The 24,935-nt window shown below is 46.2% G+C and overlaps 1 protein-coding gene across 4 annotated transcripts in view; it reads left to right on the forward strand.

Annotated features, from left to right (window-relative positions):
• PPP1R36 (protein phosphatase 1 regulatory subunit 36) overlaps positions 1 to 24,935 on the forward strand; it is a 48,544-nt gene that overhangs the window by 23,543 nt on the left and 66 nt on the right. For all 4 annotated transcript variants that reach the window (XM_077266133.1, XM_077266125.1, XM_077266140.1 and 1 more), the window contains 4 exons: positions 15,693 to 15,735; positions 17,957 to 18,150; positions 23,365 to 23,547; positions 24,539 to 24,935. The exon at positions 24,539 to 24,935 is cut by the window's right edge. In XM_077266133.1, coding sequence (XP_077122248.1) covers positions 15,693 to 15,735; positions 17,957 to 18,150; positions 23,365 to 23,547; positions 24,539 to 24,764 — 646 coding nt within the window. In that variant the 3' untranslated portion in view covers positions 24,765 to 24,935. The remainder of the gene's footprint in view (positions 1 to 15,692; positions 15,736 to 17,956; positions 18,151 to 23,364; positions 23,548 to 24,538) is intronic.

Raw genomic sequence — 24,935 nt, forward strand, 5'->3', positions numbered from 1 at the left:
AAATGTGTCATGATCTACACCACACATAAGGAATATATAATGGAGAACATCATAGCATTGCCTAGTGTAACTTATAAGCAACCATAATGCTTGTCTTCCAGATCCTACAATAGGACACCTCTTTTTGGTTCATTTTCCTTATCACTATCTGTATTAAAGAAGCCCTCCTCCTCCTCCCATAAAAGTTTTTATCCTCTTAATATATTGCAGTCATTATATAGCACTGTGTACTTCCAATTACTCATTTTGCCTTTCTACCCAGATATTTTTTCTCTTTTCTCTGCTCTATGTAGAAACAGGAAGTCTATTTTCCCTGCATGAATCAATCCCCTTTTCAACTCCTGATTCAGCTGCTCCCTCTTCACTTTTGCATTGATTTATGACTTGCACAGAGAAAATTGACCTCCTGATTCTACATAGCTCCTTCATTGCACTGCACAATGACCTCTGCATAGGTCACAGAGCATGCCCACAATACTGTCCCACAGAAGCTGTCAGAAAAAAATGTAATATCACATAGCAGGCATGAGAATGAATGGCCTGTAGTGGTTTCATGCACCATGCAATTAGTAATTAGATATAGAAGTCCTTGTACAGCTGTATACAAAACGGATCTGCACTAGGGAGCATACATGAGCACTAATGCTAGCCATGCACCTTTAATAGTTGTAGGCCAAATAGCTCATTCTCCCAACACCCCATATACATACAGTACATAAGGGTACAATTCAAAGTGTACATGTGTTTTCTATGTGGTGTGAGGATTACGTTACTGCCAGACACCTTACCTGCCTTGAGAACAAAGGATTGGGCATGTTGAAATTCAACATGCCCACATTTTTTCCCCCAACATTGTCCAAATTAACTTAATCCAAAAAATACCCTAAAGGTTTTCTTGGGGGGATCACAATATTGATTGGTCAGGTATACAGAGCAAACAATAAAGAGGCCAAACAGTTCAGACCCTTTAGAACTGGGTCAATGGGGGTGAAAAGAATCAGACCGCCACCAATCCGATATTGATTACCGCCGTACAAATTAGATAGTTATCATTCGAACGATTGCTCACCAGGCCGCTATCTCTTTCTGCGTCCCAACACAACTGAGCACTTGACTTGACCTAGTGTTCATATGTTTTCCATGGGGAGAGAGGAGTAATCCGATGCCAGACAAGTAACAGTATCTGGCCAGTATTCCAACAGTTTGATGCTGTCGGAGAAGAGTCGGGAGGCCCCCATACAGATTTACAAGTTTAAATCGCCGGATTCCTCCGACTTTTATCTGCTTTATATGGGACACTTTAGCATAGAACATAATAACTGTGATTTTAGAAACCCCCTTTAAGGCTTTTGAATAGAAACACAAGGATTTTGTCTTTTATCTTCCTGATTGTTGCTCTAAAAAGCCCAACCCCGATGACTCATTCTGGAACTACACAGCGTCTTTTGTCCATTTTGTGTAGCCCTTTTGCTTTCAGTCATCCGGATCGGTGTATTTTGTAGAGATGTGCTGGTGTAAAGCCCTTTTCTTTGCATTGGCACTGTTGTTCAGGACGTATTTTGCTGGCATTTTGCTTCTCATTGTTTGTTAACGGTTTACATATTTGTGCACCGGCCAGACTGGGATCACGTAAGGACGGGAGGCGACGTCTTTGTTAGTTGCGGCGAGAGGTTTACTTTTACTTGCAACGACAGTAAGGCCATTTTAGTAAGGAGCTTCGGTTGGAGACACTTATACATAAGCTTTGTTTTCTGCTCAGGAGTCTTTAGTCAGCAGTTTTGAGACAAGTCCTGACAGGTTTGTTAATATATCCTACTAGTATTTCTGCATTCAGAGGAGTAACTTCAAGTTTCTGAGCCCCTATCCAAAATTTGTATCAGGACCCTTTCCTAAAATGTGTCTGGTGTCGTCTTATGTGACTTTGTTCCCTTAAAGGGGTTTGTCTCTTCTTATTAAATGGGTGATATCGCAAAGTGCTTGTAACAACAAGCAACTTTATTTTAAATATCCTTTATGTTCTCAAGAATGCTGGGATTTTTAATTTCATAGACTACTGTTCATTTCCAAAGTTACTGGCCACCTTAGAAGAGACCAGTTTCCTAGGCAAAGAGCACATGTCGGCAAGTGCCACTTTGCAGCTGTCCGGATCTCCTAGCGCTCCTCTGATTCTGCAGAGACAAAGCTGCCTCTGCTTTGCCTGTATTCGTAGAGGAAAGGCTAGGCTGCTGTTTCAGGCAGCCTGTATTCTGCCCTATCAAAGCAATGCCCACTCAGACTATGAAAGGCATAACGATCACAGTCGCAAAGGGTGTGATCGCGACCTGGCCAGAAAGGAGCTTGCTGACGCCCGTGCTCATTTCAACTGGATTTGTGTCCGAGGATGCACATTCCTCTGAAATGTATTGTGGCTCAGAGACCCGCTGGGTCCTTGCACTGCAACACATGCCACCAGCCAATCAGAGGCCGGCAGCTTATGTCAGCGTGCCAGTCACAGGTGGAGCACAGCAGTGACGTCATGCATTGGCCATAGCAGGCACCCCAAAATCATCAGCCAGCCTTTGCACCAGAGAAAAGGACGCCGTGTGTTGTGGCAGCGAAGGAAGGTGAGAAGAATTGTTCTTTTAAATGTGTTCGAGAACAGAGGCAGAACAGGGAACATTACTACCGGATGGGCCCAGGAGCTGGTACGTTATACAAAAAAGAGCCCAGTATGGGAAACACTATTACTGGAAGGGTCTAGGATGGGGACATTACACTAGAATGGGGGACCTTATTAATGAAAGGGGCCCTCGATGGGGGACATTGTTACTGAAAGGGGCCCAGGAGGGGGGACATTATTACTGGAAGGGTCCAAAATGTGCAGATTAGGAGATTACACTAGAAAGGGGGACATTAGTACTGAATGGGGCCCCAGATCAGGGATGTTATTACTGGAAGGGTCCAAGATGTGGGGATCACATTAGAATGGGAGTGTCAGGACTCGACCCCATCAGCTCTTGTGCACCAGGCGGCAGCTCTTCCCTCTGAGCTATTCAGCTCACTGGACAGTTCTGTGCTAAATCAAATACTTGTACCTGTGTTGTTTCTGATTGTCTCCACCCTGAGTTTCTGATTGGCTCCACCCTGATTGAACACACTATTTAAACCTGGCATTGCACTCCCTTCCTTTTGAGATTGTTGAGCTACTAGCCTCTAGTTAAGCTTTCTTTCACCCGCTGCTTAAAACTACATTGCTGCTCCTGTGAACCGACTTCTGGCTATACCAGACTGTGTTACCAGACGGTGCTGCCCCTAGTGGTTGCAATACCAATACTCCAACCCAGGTTAGTCCTTAACAGGGGGACATTATTATTGAAAGGGGCACAGGATGGGGACATTATACCAAAAAAGAGCCCAGGATGGATGACATCGGTACAGGATGGGAGATATTATTACATTATGGGGGGGGGGGTCAGGTCCAAATTTTGCTTTGGGGCCCATCGGACTTTAGTAAGGCCGGTTTCACACTTGCGTTTGGAGCAGCTGCGGAGGGCTGCGGACTTCCTCCGTGAAGAAGAGAGCAAGATAGCTCTTGAAACACGTAGGCTTCAATAAACCACCTTAAATCTACCTCGTGTGCGCGGTCTTCAGTTCGCCTAAGACTACTACCTCCAGCATCCCTTTGGATTCTTGTGGAGACCTGCTGCTACGATTATGCCTTCTTGGGAGTTGTGACCCAGTTTCACAACACCAATAGGTGAGCACATTCCCTACAAAGGACTGTATGTGTGTTTTTTAAACAGTGTGACACATTGGGGGCGCCTTGTTTTTTCTCTTTTTTCAGGGGTGGGATCCTGACAGAGGCCTAGCAACCAGAGAGTACGTTACGGGACCGCGCCTGCACGATATAGCGGCGGTACCCCAAGAAAGGACAAGAAGCGAGATTTATTGTGCTGAGTGAGAAACGAGATCAACGCAAGTAGGAGAATACCAGTAGGAGTCGTGCTGTAAGATCGAGGCAACATCCTATTGAGGCGCATAAACGGTGGCCGGAACGCCGAGGAAGTATAGAGCTCCAAGCCAAACTTCAAACCTACGGCAGGACAGTCAGTCACAGGCGGGCTGTCTCACACAGACCCAGGAAGACACAGGGGGGTAACAACAGGAGAGGGGTGACGATAGAGCCCAGGAAGAACCTCCAAGCCTCCCCGTCATACGGGTGCGTCCTAACCGTAAGATCAGGGGGACGTAGAAGAACATCAGAATCGAGTTGTGAGGGAACACGAGAAACAGACACAACGGTTGTGGGGTACTATCCCGTAAGCACAGCAGGGAAGGACCACAACACACAAGCGCTAGCAGGTAGGCACAGATTTCCACCTGCGAAGGGAACTCTGGAGGTGCCATCGGACCGGCCGGACTTGCGCAGCCCTGTTAACCGTATTCTGGACTGAGGACCCAGAAGCCTTCAGTAAAGAGGTAAAGAGACTGCAACCTGGTGTCCTCGTTATTTACTGCGACCGGTACTGCACCGCACCATCCACATCTATTATTGTACGCCCCTCAGCAGGGTCACGGACCGGGTCTAGCCACATTGACAACCCCAGAGCAGAGACCTAGAGGCCCGGTACCGGGTACCCCTCGGCCCTGCGGCAGTGGGGGCGCTACAACTTGGCGTCACGAACAGGATCTACTTAAGCCTGAAGAATCAGGTCATGTGTGCCTTGGAACTGTGATTTATTATACTTGGACTGTGACTTATTGCAAAGACTGTGTATTGCTACTTGCCGCCAAAAGTTCCCGCCGAAACTCGCCGCCATTGCAGCACCACAGGGAGCGCAGAGGAAGAAGGCGGGCGTGCCATGGGAGGAGACTACCAAAGCGGCGCCAGAAGTAGCGACCGCCCCCTCCGACTGCTGCTGCGAGATGACGACTTGCCCAGCAGCAGAGGAGAACCACCCCCTGATTTGCAACGGCGGGAACGAGGCGAAGAAGGAGCTCGACCTCGGAGAAATGGCGGAGCCAGATGCATGCATTGCCGCCGAATGCCGGACAGCGATGATGAACAGCAAGTGCCCGAGCAGCGGCGAAGCGATCCCGGCTTGCCCTCACCCATCAGAGGCGGACTCGCGTCCACCACCGGTGAAGGATCTGAACTACCTGGAGCCGCCGACGGGGGAGCCGAGCCTACCTATCCCCACCACGGAGCCATGGAGGGCGGAGCCACATCAGGAGGCCACCTTGGAGGAGCCGCGGTCCGGGCTGCAGCCGATTCCGGTGTCCTCGTCAACGGAACAGATCGACATCGGTGGAATCACATCAGGCGCAGGTATGGACGACGCCCCTGCTCCCCTGACCGATCCTGCTCCCCTGACAAATCCCGCTCCCGCGACCGCGCCTCACCCCAACAATAACTGTTTTCCCTCGGCGGGGTTGGCAGTGCTCACCCCCGACATGATGGGGAAGCTGGTGCCCCCGCTACCGACCAAGATGGGAGAACCCATAGACGTGGGCCCAGACGGGGTGATCCTCCGGTGGGACACCCCCTGGATCGAGCCGGATGGAGCTTGGAGGGACGGCCTCACCCTTGCTGTGCTCACTTGGGAACAATATAGACAATGCCTGATCCTACATTGGAAAAACCGAAAAGAGACTGGGCAGACTAATCTGCTAACAGTACGATGCCCAAAGCCTGCATACGGCAGGAAAGACGTGGTAAAGCGGGGTACTGTGCTGGCCTTTCACCCAAAGCGGGGCTGGGGCTCTATACAGGAACCGGGGCTACCGACTGACGTCTTCTTTACTAGTTACAACGTGAAAACTCCCTGCTGCAACAGATATGGTGACCCATTGCAAAGGGGGGATCAGGTGACCTACACCCGCCACCGGAGTGCGCAAGGATGGTGCGCTCGGAACGTCCAACGATGCGGGCCTGAGGAAGTGTCACCTGTTGCCCCGATCATGACCGGACCGGACTTGACAGATCTTGTTAATATCGCCACTGTACGCCTTGTTGCGGCTACTGAGCTTGCAGCCAGGGTTAGCCTTCGAGTCCAGACGCCGGGTGATCTGACTGCACCCGGGAAACCAACCATTGACACTGACACTACATCAGTCGCAGACCAGGGGCCGACACCTGAACCGTCCGGAGGTGCCCACTATCGGCTGATGTCTTGCAACTCACTATGAAGCTCTAAATGCTCTAATCTGCTGAACACTTTGCCAATGTAAATAGTTCATTGTTTTCATTGTTTTGCTGCTAAAACCCGTCCAGGGTTAACTCTTAAAGGGATCCCTTTGTTGACCCGGGATCCCTATTGCTTTTTGTCTGTTTTCTACCTTTTTGCACAAGTTATCAAGAACTGCTGAATCATGAACAATGCATGATACAAACTCCTTGTATATAGTTTGCACCTTCTTAAAGGTGCTCTCTACTGGTTTTACATAAAAGATGGACTCTTTGCGAAGATACGGTTCTTGGAACCTGCACTGGAGTCCTTGCTGCATACGGACTTGCGGCTTGAGAAGTTGCACTACCTCATAGAGACTTGGTCCCCTCTTAAAGGGGATGTTCATCAAAAGCACTTAAAGAATGATGATGTTTTGAAAGAAAGTACTGATAATGTTGACATGCGAAAGTTATATATAGCTAACTGGTTGATTGTAAGAAATGTTTAATGATGTTGATAGAAGAATGAGGACAGAGAGTGAACCCGTACGGGGTTAGTTAGTGAGTCCTCCTAGGAGCCATATAGAGATGGCTCAGTGATCTTGAACTGAAAGAAAAATGATATGTTCTATACTGTGTATAGTAGTGGAAAGACAGTAGGCCCGGGCAGAAAGGGGCGGTCCTGTAACAGAAAGGAGAGGCAGTAGGTCTGGAGCAGTTAGAACAGGCGGTCCTGCAGATATAAAGAAGGAGAATGCATAAAAGTTAATTAGCCTTATATGTGATATAAGAAGGTCTTTAGTGGATTTAGCGAGTACGTCCTTAAAGGCAATGTTAAATTATTGTTCAAAGATTTTGCACTCAGTAGAATACCCGGTTGGGTAAGAAAAGTATTTATAGTATGTTATTTAAAGTATTTAATTATGTTTGTAACGTTCAAGTGTCCTCACCTCCCATAAAGGGAAGCTCTGTTAAAAAGTTTACCTGTACTTGCATTTTCAAAATTGTATGTCTTTTTGCTGACATGTATTGTTGTTTTCTTCCCAGTCCAGGAGTACTGGATTTAACCGGGGGGGATTGCAGCGCCCCAGAGTCCTGGTCGTTGCAGTACTGTGGCTCCGCCGCTAAGGGGGGCTATGGTACGTCTGATGGCACTGAAGGAGTTCATCTGACCAGGTATCACAGACACCAATACATTTCACAGTCTGGCCTCCAGGGGGAGCTTAGGGTTCTATTTATTAGGCCACTCCTCACAGTCTGGTAAAACTGGGGGTTAGGCAGGAAGTTAGACAGAAAGCTGACTGGGTTGGAACCAGGCAACACCTTGTGGCAGAGGGTGTTGTAGGGGAAGATTCGGAGGGGTCCCTGTCAGGGGTGGGATCCTGACAGAGGCCTAGCAACCAGAGAGAACGTTACGGGACCGCGCTTGCACGATATAGCGGCGGTACCCCAAGAAAGGACAAGAAGCGAGATTTATTGTGCTGAGTGAGAAACGAGATCAACGCAAGTAGGAGAATACCAGTAGGAGTCGTGCTGTAAGATCGAGGCAACATCCTATTGAGGTGCATAACCGGTGGCCGGAACGCCGAGGAAGTATAGAGCTCCAAGCCAAACTTCAAACCTACGGCAGGACAGTCAGTCACAGGCGGGCTGTCTCACACAGACCCAGGAAGACAGGGGGGTAACAACAGGAGAGGGGTGACGATAGAGCCCAGGAAGAACCTCCGAGCCTCCCCATCATACGGGTGCTGTTGTGAATTTACCTTTTGGCTCCCTCTAGTGGCTACTAGTGTTTTTACTCTGGGTATGTCTATCATCCCTTGTATGCTCACCTGGGTCGTTAGGTCAGGGGTGTTGCTATATTAGCTCCCTGGACCTTCAGTTCAATGCCTGGCAACGTTGATATCAGAGCTAATCTGTAGTGCTCTTGTCTACTGATCCTGGTTCCTGCTTGATTAAGCTAAGTCTGCTTTCTTGCTTTTTGCTATTGTTTTGTTTGCATTTTTGTCCAGCTTGTACATCTGTATCCTATCCTTGCTGGAAGCTCTAGGGAGGCTGGAGTTCTCCCCCCGGGCCGTTAGACGGTTCGGGGGTTATTGAATCTCCAGTGTGGATTTTTGTTAGGGTTTTCGTTGACCATATAAGTTATCTTACTACATTCTGCTATTAGTGAGTGGGCCTCTCTTTGCTAAACCTAGTTCATCTCTGTGTTTGTCATTTCCTCTTACCTCACCGTTATTATTTGTGGGGGGCTTGTATCCAACTTTTGGGGTCTATTCTCTGGAGGCAAGAGAGGTCTTTGTTTTCCTCTTCTAGGGGTAGTTAGTCCTCCGGCTGGCGCGAGACATCTAGCGACCAACGTAGGCATGTTCCCAGGCTACTTCTAGTGTTGGCATTAGGAGTAGATATATGGTCAACCCAGTTACCACTGCCCTATGAGCTGGATTTTTGTACTTCGCAGACTTGCTGATATCTCTGAGACCCTCGCCATTGGGGTCATAACAGTTTGCCAGGCCAGTATTAAATGTTAAATGCATTGCAGAAGCGGGATTATAAGAAAGAAAGTTCTGAGTTTTGTTTTTTTTCTCTCTCTCATTTTTTTTTTCTTTTCCCCTTTACCTCTGAGTGGCTTGTGATTGCTGCAGACATGAATGTCCAGACCTTGATTACAAGTGTGGACCAGCTTGCTGCTCGTGTGCAGGGCATACAAGATTATGTTACCAGAAATCCTATGTCAGAACCTAAGATACCGATTCCTGAACTGTTTTCCGGAGATCGATTTAAGTTTAGAAATTTCAGGAATAATTGTAAATTGTTTTTGTCCCTGAGACCCTGTTCCTCTGGAGACTCCGCTCAGCAAGTGAAAATTGTTATTTCTTTTTTACGGGGCGACCCTCAGGATTGGGCTTTCTCGCAGGCGCCAGGAGATCCGGCATTGGCTGATATTGATGCGTTTTTTCTGGCGCTCGGTTTGCTTTATGAGGAACCCAATCTTGAGATTCAGGCAGAAAAAGCCTTGCTGGCTATGTCTCAGGGCCAGGACGAGGCTGAAGTGTATTGCCAAAAATTTCGGAAATGGTCCGTGCTGACCCGGTGGAACGAGTGTGCATTGGCTGCAAATTTTAGAAATGGTCTTTCTGAAGCCATTAAGAATGTGATGGTGGGTTTTCCCATTCCCACAGGTCTGAATGATTCTATGGCCCTGGCTATTCAAATCGACCGGCGGTTGCGGGAGCGCAAAACCGCAAATTCCCTCATGGTGTTGTCTGAACAGGCACCTGAATTAATGCAATGTGATAGAATCCTGACTAGAAATGAGCGGAAAATTCATAGACGCCAGAATGGCTTGTGTTACTACTGTGGTGATTCTACACATGTTATCTCAGCATGCTCTAAACGTCTTACTAAGGTTGTTAGTCCGGTCGTCATTGGTAATTTGCAACCTAAATTTATTCTATCTGTAACTTTGATTTTCTCACTGTCATCGTATCCTGTCATGGCGTTTGTGGACTCAGGTGCGGCCCTGAGCCTTATGGATCTGTCATTTGCCAAGCGCTGCGGATTTGTTCTTGAGCCATTGGAAAATCCTATCCCTCTTAGGGGTATTGATTCTACGCCATTGGCAAAAAATAAACCGCAGTTTTGGACACAGGTTACCATGTGCATGACTCCCGAACATCGGGAGGTAATACGTTTTCTTGTTCTGCATAAAATGCATGATTTGGTTGTTTTGGGTTTGCCATGGTTACAGACCCATAATCCAGTCTTGGACTGGAAGGCTATGTCAGTGTCAAGATGGGGCTGCCATGGAATTCATGGAGATTCCCTGCCCTTGTCTATTGCTTCTTCTACGCCTTCGGAAGTTCCGGCGTATTTGTCTGATTATCAGGATGTCTTCAGCGAGTCTAAGTCCAGTGCTCTGCCTCCTCATAGGGAATGTGACTGTGCAATAGATTTGATCCCTGGCAGTAAATTTCCTAAGGGGAGACTGTTTAATCTGTCGGTACCTGAACATACCGCGATGCGTTCATATATCAAGGAGTCTCTTGAGAAGGGGCATATCCGTCCTTCTTCTTCCCCTCTTGGTGCGGGATTCTTTTTTGTGGCCAAAAAGGACGGATCTTTGAGGCCTTGTATTGACTATCGGCTTTTAAATAAGATCACTGTCAAATTTCAGTATCCTTTGCCGTTGTTGTCAGATTTGTTTGCCCGGATTAAAGGTGCCAAGTGGTTCACCAAGATAGACCTTCATGGTGCGTACAACCTTGTGCGCATTAGGCAGGGCGATGAATGGAAAACCGCATTCAATACGCCCGAAGGTCATTTTGAGTACTTGGTGATGCCATTTGGGCTCTCTAATGCACCTTCAGTTTTTCAGTCCTTCATGCATGACATTTTCCGGAAGTATCTGGATAAATTTTTGATTGTTTATCTGGATGATATTCTGTTTTTTTCTGATGATTGGGACTCGCATGTGGAGCAGGTCAGGATGGTTTTTGAGATTTTGCGTGAAAATTCTTTGTTTATAAAAGGCTCAAAGTGTCTCTTTGGTGTACAGAAGGTTCCCTTTTTGGGGTTCATTTTTTCCCCTTCTGCTGTGGAGATGGATCCAGTCAAGGTCCGAGCTATTCATGATTGGACTCAACCCTCGTCAGTTAAGAGTCTTCAGAAGTTCTTGGGTTTTGCTAACTTCTACCGTCGTTTTATCGCAAATTTCTCTAGCGTTGTTAAACCGCTGACAGATATGACCAAGAAAGGCTCTGATGTAGCTAACTGGGCTCCTGCTGCCGTGGAGGCTTTCCAGGAGTTGAAACGCCGGTTTACTTCGGCGCCTGTTTTGTGCCAGCCTGACGTCTCACTTCCCTTTCAGGTTGAGGTGGATGCTTCGGAGATTGGGGCAGGGGCCGTTTTGTCGCAGAGAGGCCCTGGTTGCTCTACTATGAGACCTTGTGCCTTTTTCTCTAGGAAGTTTTCGCCGGCAGAGCGAAATTATGATGTGGGCAATCGGGAGTTATTGGCCATGAAGTGGGCATTTGAGGAGTGGCGTCATTGACTCGAGGGTGCTAAGCATCGGGTGGTGGTCTTGACTGATCATAAAAATTTGATGTATCTCGAGTCTGCTAAACGCCTGAATCCTAGACAGGCCCGCTGGTCATTGTTTTTCTCCCGTTTTGACTTTGTGGTCTCGTATTTACCAGGTTCTAAGAATGTGAAGGCCGATGCTCTGTCTAGGAGCTTTGTGCCTGATGCTCCTGGAGTCGCTGAACCTGAGGGTATTCTTAAGGAAGGAGTTATCTTGTCAGCGATTTCTCCAGATCTGCGACGTGTGTTGCAAAGATTTCAGGCTGGTAGGCCTGACTCTTGTCCACCTGATAGATTGTTTGTGCCTGCTAAATGGACCAGCAGAGTCATTTCCGAGGTTCATTCCTCAGTGTTGGCAGGGCACCCGGGAATTTTTGGCACCAGAGATCTGGTGGCCAGGTCCTTTTGGTGGCCTTCCTTGTCAAGGGATGTGCGGTCATTTGTGCAGTCCTGCGGTACTTGTGCTCGAGCTAAGCCTTGCTGTTCTCGTGCCAGCGGGTTGCTCTTGCCCTTGCCTGTCCCGAAGAGACCTTGGACACACATCTCTATGGATTTCATTTTGGATCTCCCGGTGTCTAAAGGTATGTCTGTCATCTGGGTGATATGTGATCGTTTCTCCAAGATGGTCCATCTGGTTCCTTTGCCTAAGCTGCCTTCCTCTGCTGATCTGGTTCCTGTGTTCTTCCAGAACGTGGTTCGTTTGCACGGCATTCCTGAGAATATTGTGTCGGACAGAGGATCCCAGTTTGTTTCCAGGTTCTGGCGATCCTTTTGTGGTAGGATGGGCATTGATTTGTCGTTTTCGTCCGCTTTTCATCCTCAGACTAACGGACAAACGGAACGAACTAATCAGACTCTGGAGGCGTATTTGAGGTGTTTTGTCTCTTCTGATCAGGATGATTGGGTGACCTTCTTGCCGTTGGCTGAATTTGCCCTTAATAATCGGGCTAGTTCTGCCACCTTGGTTTTGCCATTTTTCTGCAACTCCGGTTTCCATCCTCGTTTTTCCTCGGGACATGTGGAGCCTTCTGACTGTCCTGGAGTGGATTCTGTGGTGGATAGGTTGCAGCGGATCTGGAATCATGTGGTGGACAACTTGAAGTTGTCACAGGAGAAGGCTCAGCGTTTTGCCAATCGCCGCCGCGGTGTGGGTCCCCGACTTCGTGTTGGGGATTTGGTATGGCTGTCTTCTCGATTTGTTCCTATGAAGGTCTCCTCTCCCAAATTTAAGCCTCGATTCATTGGTCCTTACAAGATATTGGAGATCCTTAATCCTGTATCCTTTCGCCTGGATCTTCCGGTGTCGTTTGCCATTCACAACGTATTTCATAGGTCCTTGTTGCGGCGGTACGTTGTGCCTGTGGTTCCTTCTGCTGAGCCTCCTGCTCCGGTGTTGGTTGAGGGCGAATTGGAGTACGTGGTGGAGTAGATCTTAGATTCTCGTCTCTCCAGGCGGAGGCTTCAGTACCTGGTCAAGTGGAAGGGCTATGGTCAGGAGGATAATTCCTGGGTGGTCGCCTCTGATGTGCATGCGGCCGATTTAGTTCGCGCCTTTCACGCCGCTCATCCTGATCGCCCTGGTGGTCTTGGTGAGGGTTCGGTGACCCCTCACTAAAGGGGGGGTACTGTTGTGAATTTACCTTTTGGCTCCCTCTAGTGGCTACTAGTGTTTTTACTCTGGGTATGTCTATCATCCCTTGTATGCTCACCTGGGTCGTTAGGTCAGGGGTGTTGCTATATTAGCTCCCTGGACCTTCAGTTCAATGCCTGGCAACGTTGATATCAGAGCTAATCTGTAGTGCTCTTGTCTACTGATCCTGGTTCCTGCTTGATTAAGCTAAGTCTGCTTTCTTGCTTTTTGCTATTGTTTTGTTTGCATTTTTGTCCAGCTTGTACATAATCTGTATCCTATCCTTGCTGGAAGCTCTAGGGAGGCTGGAGTTCTCCCCCCGGGCCGTTAGACGGTTCGGGGGTTATTGAATCTCCAGTGTGGATTTTTGTTAGGGTTTTCGTTGACCATATAAGTTATCTTACTACATTCTGCTATTAGTGAGTGGGCCTCTCTTTGCTAAACCTAGTTCATCTCTGTGTTTCTCATTTCCTCTTACCTCACCGTTATTATTTGTGGGGGGCTTGTATCCAACTTTTGGGGTCTATTCTCTGGAGGCAAGAGAGGTCTTTGTTTTCCTCTTCTAGGGGTAGTTAGTCCTCCGGCTGGCGCGAGACATCTAGCGACCAACGTAGGCATGTTCCCCGGCTACTTCTAGTGTTGGCGTTAGGAGTAGATATATGGTCAACCCAGTTACCACTGCCCTATGAGCTGGATTTTTGTACTTCGCAGACTTGCTGATATCTCTGAGACCCTCGCCATTGGGGTCATAACAGGGTGCGTCCTAACCGTAAGATCAGGGGGACGTAGAAGAACATCAGAATCGAGTTGTGAGGGAACACGAGAAACAGACACAACGGTTGTGGGGTACTATCCCGTAAGCACAGCAGGGAAGGACCACAACACACAAGCGCTAGCAGGTAGGCACAGATTTCCACCTGCGAAGGGAACTCTGGAGGTGCCATCGGACCGGCCGGACTTGCGCAGCCCTGTTAACCGTATTCCGGACTGAGGACCCAGAAGCCTTCAGTAAAGAGGTAAAGAGACTGCAACCTGGTGTCCTCGTTATTTACTGCGACCGGTACTGCACCGCACCATCCACATCTATTATTGTACGCCCCTCAGCAGGGTCACGGACCGGGTCTAGCCACCGTGACAACCCCAGAGCAGAGACCTAGAGGCCCGGTACCGGGTACCCCTCGGCCCTGCGGCAGTGGGGGCGCTACAACTACCTATCTTTAACATTAGGTACGCAGGTCGTGCGGCTGTATGCGGAGGCTGCCGCATGCGCGTTTTGACGCTGCGGATAAAAAAAAAATACTACAGGCTGCGTCCTACGCTGGTCGCCGCAGCGTCAAAACGACGCATGCGGCAGCCTCGGCATACAGCCGCACGACCTGCGTACCTAATGTTAAAGATAGGTACGCAGGCCGCATGCGGGCGGCATGCAGAAGTAGGCGGAGCTAGTGGCGGAGGGCGGGGTTTCACGGAGGAAGTCCGCAGCCCTCCGCACCTGCTCCAAACGCAAGTGTGAAACCGGCCTTACGCTACTGTTGACTACTATATAGTGTTTTAACCCCTTAGTGACGGAGCCAAATTTTTGAAATCTGACCAGTGTCAATTTATGTAGTAATAACTCTGCAACGCTTCAACAAATCCCAGTGATTTTGAGACTGTTTTTTCGTGACACATTATACTTTATGATAATGGTAAATTTAGTCAATATGTTTTGTGTTTATTTATAAAAAAATTTAAAAATTTGAGAAAAATGTAAAAAAATTAGCAATTTTCAAAATTTGAATGATTATCCCTTTAATCCAGATGGTCATACCACAGCCAACCATTAATAAATAACATTTCCCACATGTCAGCTTTACATCAGCACCATTTGTAAAATGTTATTTTATTAGCAGTTTAGGAGGTTGAAAAATGTAGCAGCAATTTTTCATTTTTTCAAGGAAATTTGCAAAATTTATTTTTTTAGGGACTTATCCATGTTGGAAGTGACTTTAGGGGTCCCATATATTGGGAAACCCCCAAACATGATACCATTTTAAAAACAGCACCCCCTGACATATTGAAAACTGCTGTCAGGTAGTTTATTAACCCTTCAGGTGCTTTACAGGAATTAATGCAAAGTGGTATGACAGAAATGAAAATGTGTATTTTTACCACCTAAATGCCTCTAACTTCTGAACAGATTACTAGAGCTGTCAGACTGTAAGGCCGCTATTTGGTCGTGAATTGCCATCGCAAACATCAGGACCACACAATCATGATCTGAGGGCACCAATTTGGATAAAGAGGAAGCCCAAACACACTGTTAACCATTTATAATGATGTAGTCACTATTGACAGCAGCATGTAAGGGGTTAAACAGATTTGGAAGGTGCAAACACTGATTGTGGCTGATACAGCAGGTTGTCAGCTATAGTGTACAGCCGACAGCTGCTGGATTGTCACCTGTATGGGGATACTATTCTCTTATATCTCAGGCCAGTTAAAAGACGTATTGGCTGTCATTAAGGGGTTAAAATGGATTGCCTCTGAATTTGGTAAAGTATCTGCAAAAATTTGTGGGCATATTGGATTTGAACATGCCCAGTCATTTTCCCCTACAGGACATAAGGTGCCACCAAAAGGATCTTCAGTGACATATCTACATCTCACTATTGAAAAGCATGCACACTCAGGAGAAGCGAGGAATAAGTGTCTGATTTTTTTTTTTATAAACCATTCTTTGCACAGTAGGATTTGTACACACTTTTTATATGTTTGTCATAATATCATAGGCTTAAAATTTTTTTTGCTAATCCAAAAGCTGATTACAGTTCCTATATATCTGTGTTACAGAGGCCGAGCTTCTTCTACACTGAGAGACCGCAGATTCTTTGAGGTACAAGTATCTCTCCTGCTCTTGTAATGATGGAGAATAGGCATGAAACTTCAGTAACGACTGATTCCATAACATGTCAGCTTCGGGCTGGAACATTCCTCGTCCTGCAAGAAAATTATAACTCTGTAATATAATCATATTCCACCTGGAGCCATCCCAGATGAGGGATAAGCCAATGTGTATGAGCAGAACTTGTAGTGTTCTCTCCGCTGCTGTTCTTTGTTAATCTATTTCATCTTCTCATTTCACAAGTCAAAATTAAAGATAATACGACAATTCAGTACATTACTATTATAGGAAATCTAATGGACTGCATTGTTTCCAGCAGGATTAACTTTTGTGGTCAATCATTTTGAGGCGGCTGCATGATAGACATGAAATAGATAGATAGATAGATAGATAGATAGATAGATAGATAGATAGATAGATAGATAGATAGATAGATAGATAGATATGAACTACGTAGACCATATATAACACACAATTTCATTTGCAATTCAAATTGCAAAAAAAGTCTGAATTTCTGCAAGACTTTATAATCAGGACCAGATTCATATCTATAGCAGTCCTCGGGCAAAACATTTCATGGGGGCCCCTCCTTTTTAGAAGGAAGGGGGGAGACAAGCTAAAAATATGTGGGCGTAAGCTAGAAATGTATTAACTTACAATATATTATATGATTGCACTCAGAATTAGAAATACAGCAGAAATAACTTTAACATTACATAATATGCCCATATTGTATATGAACCTATGCCACCACAGCGCCCAAATTATAATACCCCAATATTAGCACCACCAAACACTGTCCAAATAATAAAGCTATACAATTATTATTATTTTATTATTAATTATTTATAGATCACCATTGATTCCATGGTGATGTTCTTGAGAAGGGGTTATATCAAAATACAAATATCACTTACAGTAGACAAACCAACAATGATAGACTGGTAGCGAGGGGAGAGGACCCTGCCCTTGGGAGCTTACATTCTACAGGATGATGGGGAAGGAGACAATAGGTTGGGGGTTGCAGATAAAACACAGGGGACCTACACCAGCAGATGACATGGCTCCCCAAACCATCACTGATTGTGGAAACTTCACACTAGACCTCAAGCAGCTTGGATTGTGTGCCTCTCCACTCTTCCTCCTGACTCTGGGACCTTGATTTCCAAGGTCTAGTATTATGTTTCCACAATCAGTGATGGTTGGGAAGCCATGTCATCTGCTGGTGTAGGTCCACTGTGTTTTATCAAAGTCAGCGCAGACGTCTACCAGGAAATTTTAGCGTACTTCATGCTTCCCTATGCCGAAAAGCTTTTTGGAGATGGAAATGTCATTCTCCAGCAGGACTTGGCAGCTGTCCACACTGCCAAAAGTACCAATACCTGGTTTACAAGCAACAGTATCACTGTGCTTGATTGGCCAGTAAACTCGCCTGACCTTAACCCCATAGAGAATCTATGGGGGATTGTGAAGAGGAAGATGAGAGACACCAGACCCAACAATGCAGACGAGCTGAAGGCTGCTATCAAAGCATCCTGGGCTTCCATAACACCTCAGCAGTGCCACAGGCTGATCACCTCCATGCCACGCCGCATTGATGCCGTAATTGATGCTAAAGGAGCCCCGACCAAGTATTGAGTGCATTTACTGAGCATACATTTCAGTAGGCCAACATTTCAGATTTTAAAATCATTTTTCAAGCTGGTATTATAAAGTATTCTGATTTACTGAGATAATGACTTTTGGGTTTTCATTGGCTGTAAACCATAATCATCAACATTAACAGAAATAAACACGTGAAATAGATCACTCTGTTTGTAATGACTCTATATAATATGAGTTTCACTTTTTGGATTGAAGAACTGAAATAAATTAACTTTTTGATGATATTCTAGTTTTGTGAGATGCACCTGTAGGTAGGTCCTGACTCCTATATTTAAAGACCCCAGGGTTGGTGCCTCGTACATAACACCTTGTATATGTAAGTATAGACAGCAGGCTCCATAGCAAAGCCTCTGTAATTCTGGGGCTCATATTTATTTTTAAAGTATATGCCGTATATTCTTGTATAAAAGACCCCAAAAAGTTTGAATCGGCAGAGTTATCAGTCTGAAGAAGATAATGCACAGAAGATAATGAAAAGAACAATTTTTTTTTTATAATTAATCCCAACTCGGTTGATTTCTCATATTGGGGTCTTTCTTCCTTCCAGTGCTTGTACAGCTACGGCATTCAAGTTGTCTGGGTCGTGTTCAGACGCAAGAAACTGGAAGCAATTCAGGAAGAAGTTGGCAGAATATTGCGTACCGATCATTTTAATCCTGCCCTCCGGGTGACAGATTTCATGCCAGGCAGAAACCTGTCTGGGAATAAGAAGAAGAAAATGGCTACATATGCTAATGACAGGTAAACAACATTATTGCGTAAGACTCGGCAACGGAGTCAGCATTCATTTACAACGACACTGGGTAATCAAACAGAGGTCTTATACTATATGACTTGCATCCTTCATTTTTCAGCAGTTTCCCCTCTGCTGGCTCTATCAGTTCAGTTCTCCATGAACTAGAGGAGCAGATACGTTGCAATTATTATTTATTTTTAAAGCACCATTGATTGAGAGGGCATTGCAGTCACAGGCATAGCTGTGGTTGCAATGCAGACTAAAGTGAGTATAGGTCTTAAACATGCAGGTTGTCCAAGGCAGATTTAGGGAAAACCTGCTCTGGGCTTTTGTGTTTTGAAACAGACTACAGGATTGTAGTCATGCAGTCCATTTAATTCCTGGCCGGGTTTTCCATGTGGCTGAAGGCCACAGATTCTAGGTAAGAACCCTGCAGTATAGGGTTTGGGTGTGTCAGGTTCAGAGTCAGTGTCAGTCTGGTGTTGGCAGGAGTACAGAGCAGGAGGCTCTGCAGAGCTCCACGCTGTGTGAGGCAACATAGGCCAGTGGAGCCAAATGGCCAAGGCAGCTGAAAAGCCTGGCACCCACAGCGTACACAGCGGTGCAGTCACCCACGGCAACTAGTCTCAGGAGGTGGACTGGCGTGTTTAGTGACTGTAAACTGGATGATATGGTTCCTGGCTGCGATCCAGAGGATATCATGTACTGTGTATTGCTGTGAGCAAAGAGACATTAACACAGCGGTGCAGTTGCCCACGGCACTAGCTCAGAGGTGGACTGGCGTGTTTAGTGACTGTAATCCAGAGGATATATACAGGGCTGCGATCCGGAGGATATCGTGTACTGTGTATTGCTGTGAGTAAAGAGATATTAACACAGCGGTGCAGTCACCCATGGCAACAAGTCAAAGGTGGACTGGCGTGTTTAGTGACTGTAATCCGGAGGATGTGTGCCCGGTTGCGAACCGAAGGTGGACTGTTCTGTTTCCCGGTTGTGATCCGGAGGATATCGCGCGCTATGTTCTTTTGAGTTGAGCATTAAAGAGACGTTTTTCTTTGGACTTTGCTGGGTCACTGCCTCATCTCTGCACAGAGTGCTACCGCTGCACTACAATATGAACAGGCTGCTATGATGTCGCCCGTACACCACACTTGCAAACAATAGGAATTCCTATATCTATGTAGCATATGTTCAGAAGCAGCAGCATAGAGGACGCTATAATAAGATATGTGGCTGTGAATCCAGCGAATCCAGCACTGTGGTGAGATAAACACTTACTACAAAGCAGCAGCACTTCCTCCTCCTCACGTCTTTCTAGGTTTCAATAGGCAGCTGTAATACTGCATGTTCCCTTAGTGAGCTAGACGTCAATCTTGATTTGACCGAAGATTAATTTTAGAGTGAAACTATGATAAAATCAAAATGAGCATATACCCTATAGAAAGTAAATAAATTCATAGTAATAGTACATGTAAATAACATAGGGTGCTTAATTAACACTATTTTGATTAAAAAAAAATCATCCCATCAGCACAAGGTGTCCCCATCGGGATGGTCCCTAACTCTTGTAGTCACCTCACTATGTGTCAACAGACCTCAATATAGATGGGGGCAGAGCAGGACCTGGGTCCCGATTGTTCAGACATCTGCCCGTGGAAAGCTATTGTAGTGCAGTGGTGTCCTCACTGTTTAGTGATGAGACAGTGACCCAGGAAAGTTCAAAGTAAATGTAGTTTTAATGTCCAAACTTACAAACAAAACAAAATGGGATATTCCAGATGGCAGTCGGGAATCAAGACAGTCTGTAAATGTGTCCGACTGCTCCACGATACTATGCTGCGGTGTGCCAGGAGTTTGCTGTGCTTGGTTCTGTGTTCTCTCACACCGGCTGAGTTTTTGCAGAGCTGTCTGCTCTGCACCTTGCAAACTCCACACTGTCACACCCAACACTCTTGGCCGCAGGCCACATGGAAAACCTGGGCCGGGGAGGAAACGGACTGCCCCACTACCTTCCTGTAGTCCGTTTCAAAAATAAAAGCCCATGGCAGGTTTTCCTAAATCTGCCTTGGACAAATAGCTTGCCCAAGACTAACACACACTTTTATTCTGCATTGCAATCACAGCTATGCCTGTGACTGCAATGCACTCCCGCGGCCTCACTATGCTTCTTTGGGCATCCTGGGGGACACATAGCGACCCTCACATATAACACCGGTCACTGCCTCACACTATATAGACAAAATGAACATCCCAAAAAGGGTACCACGCTCCTGTGTGTAAATAAGAGATTTCCTGATCATTTCATTCCTGTTTTCTTTACGTTTTATACATCGTCCCATCTTTTTTTGGAATTGGGGTTGTATATTATAGAGTTCCTTATGCTTGTACTGTTGATTTATGCAAAGTTTGTTGGCTGTGTGTTTCTTCCCCTGTGATAACTGAGTTCCTCTGGCTGCCGGTTTTGTGACTACATTTGCATTCAGTATGCTAACCACAGGATACCATGTCATAGTACATTATAAGGGTACTGTCACACAGTGCCATTTTGATCGCTACGACGGCACGATCCGTGACGTCGCAGCGATCGTATGATTATCGCTCCAGCGTCGTAGACTGCGGTCACACGTTGCAATCACGGCGCTGGAGCGATGCCGAAGTCCCCGGGTAACCAGGGTAAACATCGGGTTACTAAGCGCAGGGCCGCGCTTAGTAACCCGATGTTTACCCTGGTTACCAGCGTAAACGTAAAAAAAACAAACAGTACATACTTACATTCCGGTGTCTGTCCCCCGGCGTTCTGCTTCTCTCCACTGTGTAAGCAGCAGAGCCGTAAAGCACAGCGGTGACGTCAGACGTCACCGCTGTGCTCGCTTTCCGGCTGGCAGGCGCTCACAGTGCAGAGAAGCTGAGACGCCGGAGGACAGACACCGGAATGTAAGTATGTACGTTTTTTTTTTTTTTACTTTTACGCTGGTAACCACGGTAAACATCGGGTTACTAAGCGCGGCCCTGCGCTTAGTTACCCGATGTTTACCCTGGTTACAAGCGAACACATCGCTGGATCGCTGTCACACACAACGATCCAGCGATGTCAGCGGGAGATCCAGCGACGAAAGAAAGTTCCATAAGATCTGCTACGACGTACGATTCTCAGCAGGATCCCTGATCGCTGCTGCGTGTCAGACACAGCGATATCGTATGGATATCGCTGGAACGTCACGGATCGTACCGTCGTAGCGATCAAAGTGTGACTGTGTGACGGTACCCTAAGGGTATGTTTCCACTGTCAGTATCAGCAGCACTTTGGACGCAGCACATATCCGCTCCGCCCAAAGCGCTGCTTTTGTACGCGCAGTGATTCCTCATGTGTTTATTGAACCATACTTAATCACCGCATCCTATACATTGGAGCGTGATAGTTATTTTGAGACGGAGCATCTCCGTAAGATAGATTGACATGCTGCGGTCTATAAAGACGTGCTGCATGTACGTATACACGGGGATGCCGGAGGCGTCCCTGCACGCATAGTGGAGAGGGGTTTTCATAAAATACCATCCACTGTGCTGTAACATCTGTCCGCTGCGTCCAATCCGCAGCATTTACAGACCGTGGAAACATACCCTAATAGACACTTACTAATGTCCCCAGTTTGGATTAACCCTACCCAGAACATGAGGTTTGCAACTGTACAATTAGCTCTGGAGCCGCACCTTGTCCTACAACTGTGATACTGCAGGCAGAGAGATATGTGATTACTACACACCCATTATATATTATTAATGTTATAGATTAGCCTGGTGTTAAAGAGAACCTAACAGTAAGAATCTTCCTGAGTTAGTGCAGGGTAGGTCAGGGGAACACATTTCCAAGAATACCTGTACTGTTGTCAGTCAGTACCCTGTTGCACTCCAAAATTAGGCTTGTAAGTGCACCGGTGGGAATATAAGTGCACTTGCATTCCTTGTTTCTTCTTCTTCACACTGTCACCGTCTTTTTCAACTTAATTGACAATGGAGAGCAGAGTTGACTTTATGCCACAGAGTCTTTGTCAATCAATAAGTTGGGGGGGGGGGGCAGGGGGGGGGGCAGCGGCATTAAAAAGATGAGCTGAGGACTGCAAGTGCACGGATAAGGCTACTTTCACACTAGCGTCGTGCACTGCACATCGCTATGCATCATTTTGTTGAAAAAACGGACCGTTTTTTTTACACAGGGTCCAGTGCACAACGGATGAAACGGATGGCCATCCGTCACAATCCGTCGCTAATACAAGCCTATGGGAAAATGCAGGATCCTGCATTCTCAAAAATCGACGGATTGTGACGGGAGCTGAAAGACGGAAGTGTGAAAGAGGCCTAAGCCCACAGGTGCAATTACAAGCATAATTTGCATTTGATTAAAACACAAATTTTAGTTGCAATAATATATATTCTTGGATTCTCACTTTTTCTTTGTGCTACCATTAGGCTGAGGTACAAAGTGACTTTCCAAACATTACCGAGTATAGGACCATAATGAAGGCGAGTGTGGTTGTATTGCAGCATGTACCCTGCGACAAACACGTTGCAAATAATCCTTATCCGATGGTCTTCTTGCCATGGAGGTGTCCTAATGGGGCCAACGTCGGGGTCTTAGGGTACTGTCACACAGTGGCACTTTGGTCGCTACAACGGCACGATCCGTGACGTTCCAGCGATATAGTTACGATATCGCTGTGTCTGACACGCTACTGCGATCACGGACCCCGCTGAGAATCGTACGTCGTAGCAGATCGTTTGAAACTTTATTTCGTCGTCAAGTGTCCCGCTGTGGCGGCATGATCGCAGCGTAACAAAGGTGTGCACGATATTCCCAATGTCCCGTATGACTTCTACATCGCAACTACGTGATGAAATTATCGCTCCAGCGCCGTGCATTGCAAAGTGTGACCGCAGTCTACGACGCTGGAGCGATAATCAAGCGTCGCTGCAACGTCACGGATCGTGCCGTCGGAGCGATCAAAGTGCCACTGTGTGACAGTACCCTTAGTTATGGTACGATGTAGCATCTTCATACCGCTATCTTTTGCTGCACATTACTTGTTAAATGGATGTAGCCTGGATGCTGCAGAGATTGCAGCACACTGCATGCCAACTGATGTAACATGCCATATTGTATTACTATTGTCATAGTCGTAGAGTTCTCTCTTTTACTTAAAACAGATTTCTTTTCGGAACAGGAAAGCTCATGCCAAAAGACACCCCATAAAGAAAGTCATCACCCAGCGCTCCCCTGTGCTCAGCTCCTTAATTCCAACTCCTAAGGAAAGATCTCAATACCTGTTCCAGCAACATGAGCTTCACCCCAAAGTCAGTGATCACCTGGATATAGGAGAGCCTCTGGATTACAACATCCCAGCCTGGTAAGTATACTATCATGCCTGTTATTCTCCTACGGTCTCATCTTGGTACCTGTTCTCTATTGGCAATTTAGTTTTTAATTTTTTTTTAAATCTCACTGATTTATTAGGACAGCTACAGATGTTTATTTTATTCAACTGAAACACTTTCATAATAAAAGGAAACACATACAAAGTTGATCGGGGATTAAAAGTTATTTCAAATAATATTGTTCTAACAAATTTGTGGGAGTAGATCTATATAGAAGACAAACATCAGCATTCCCTTATGTCTGTCTCAGCGCCACAGCTTTCCACCTTGCTATATCCCGTATACCTATCACTCACTGCACACTTACTCAAACATCAGATCAGGAATACTGTGTTGCCTCCTTAAAAGATGACAGAAATTGAAAGAAACCATAAACATCTGATGTACAGAGCACACATCTCCTAAAAAACAAAATAAAAGCAAAAACGTAATACGGGCAGAAAATAATGGTATAAAAGACAGATGATGAAATCCATCAGTTGTGGAATGTAAGAGCTGATGGTCTTCAGAATTAAACGCATAGAAAGTGTCTCTGCTGCTCTCCCCAGTGTCTGTTACTTTGCCACATGGAGAGCGCTGCAGCCATTCAGTGATCTCAGTGATCGGCTGCAGCGCTGCCGTTGTGATGTCAGCATTGCAGAAAATAACAGACACTGAGACTCAAAATTGGACCAGGTGATGGTGAGTAAAGTTCCATATATTTTCTTAAGACAAACTGCAGCCAAGGGACATGGGTTTTCTGAAACTGGAAAACTCATTTAAGGTCCTAGTGCTTTTGGTCTCAAGCTAATGTATTTCCAGCCATGTCACATGCACTGCTACACGTGCATACAAAGTGCTTGATAGTAACAATGTGTGCTGGAACATACGAGTATTATGTGAGGAGGGGATTGAGTAGGAGCCAAACAGCCGAAACAAGTGAAGACATGACCAGCTATTTATCTCCCGCACCTGTCTCCACAGTATTGGGATAATCGGAGAACCTCTGAAGCAATTCTACTTTCATGACCTGACGCCATTTGGAGTTGATGAAGATGAGGAGCCAGATCTGGAGAGACACAATACTGTTTCATCCTTGGACTTCCAAGGCTTCTCCGGTCATCACTCACCAGTCCGACCCGCTACTGGCCGCCAGAGCCAGGTTATATCGAGAGCCACTACAGAGGCCACATATTCTGATATTTACTGAGGACTAACTCTCCAGACTATGGACTACCGGAGCTAAACGTTTCCGAAGTCATCATTTTATGTTGTATACATTATTATATAACATTAAAACCATTAATATTTTTTGGATTACCAGTTACATCATTGTGTTATGTTAATAGCTGAAAAGTCACTGCCTCCTTTAAGGCTAGAA

The sequence above is a fragment of the Ranitomeya variabilis genome, chromosome 1 (genome assembly GCF_051348905.1).
Source record: "Ranitomeya variabilis isolate aRanVar5 chromosome 1, aRanVar5.hap1, whole genome shotgun sequence".
In the NCBI taxonomy this organism is placed as follows: Eukaryota; Metazoa; Chordata; class Amphibia; order Anura; family Dendrobatidae; genus Ranitomeya; species Ranitomeya variabilis.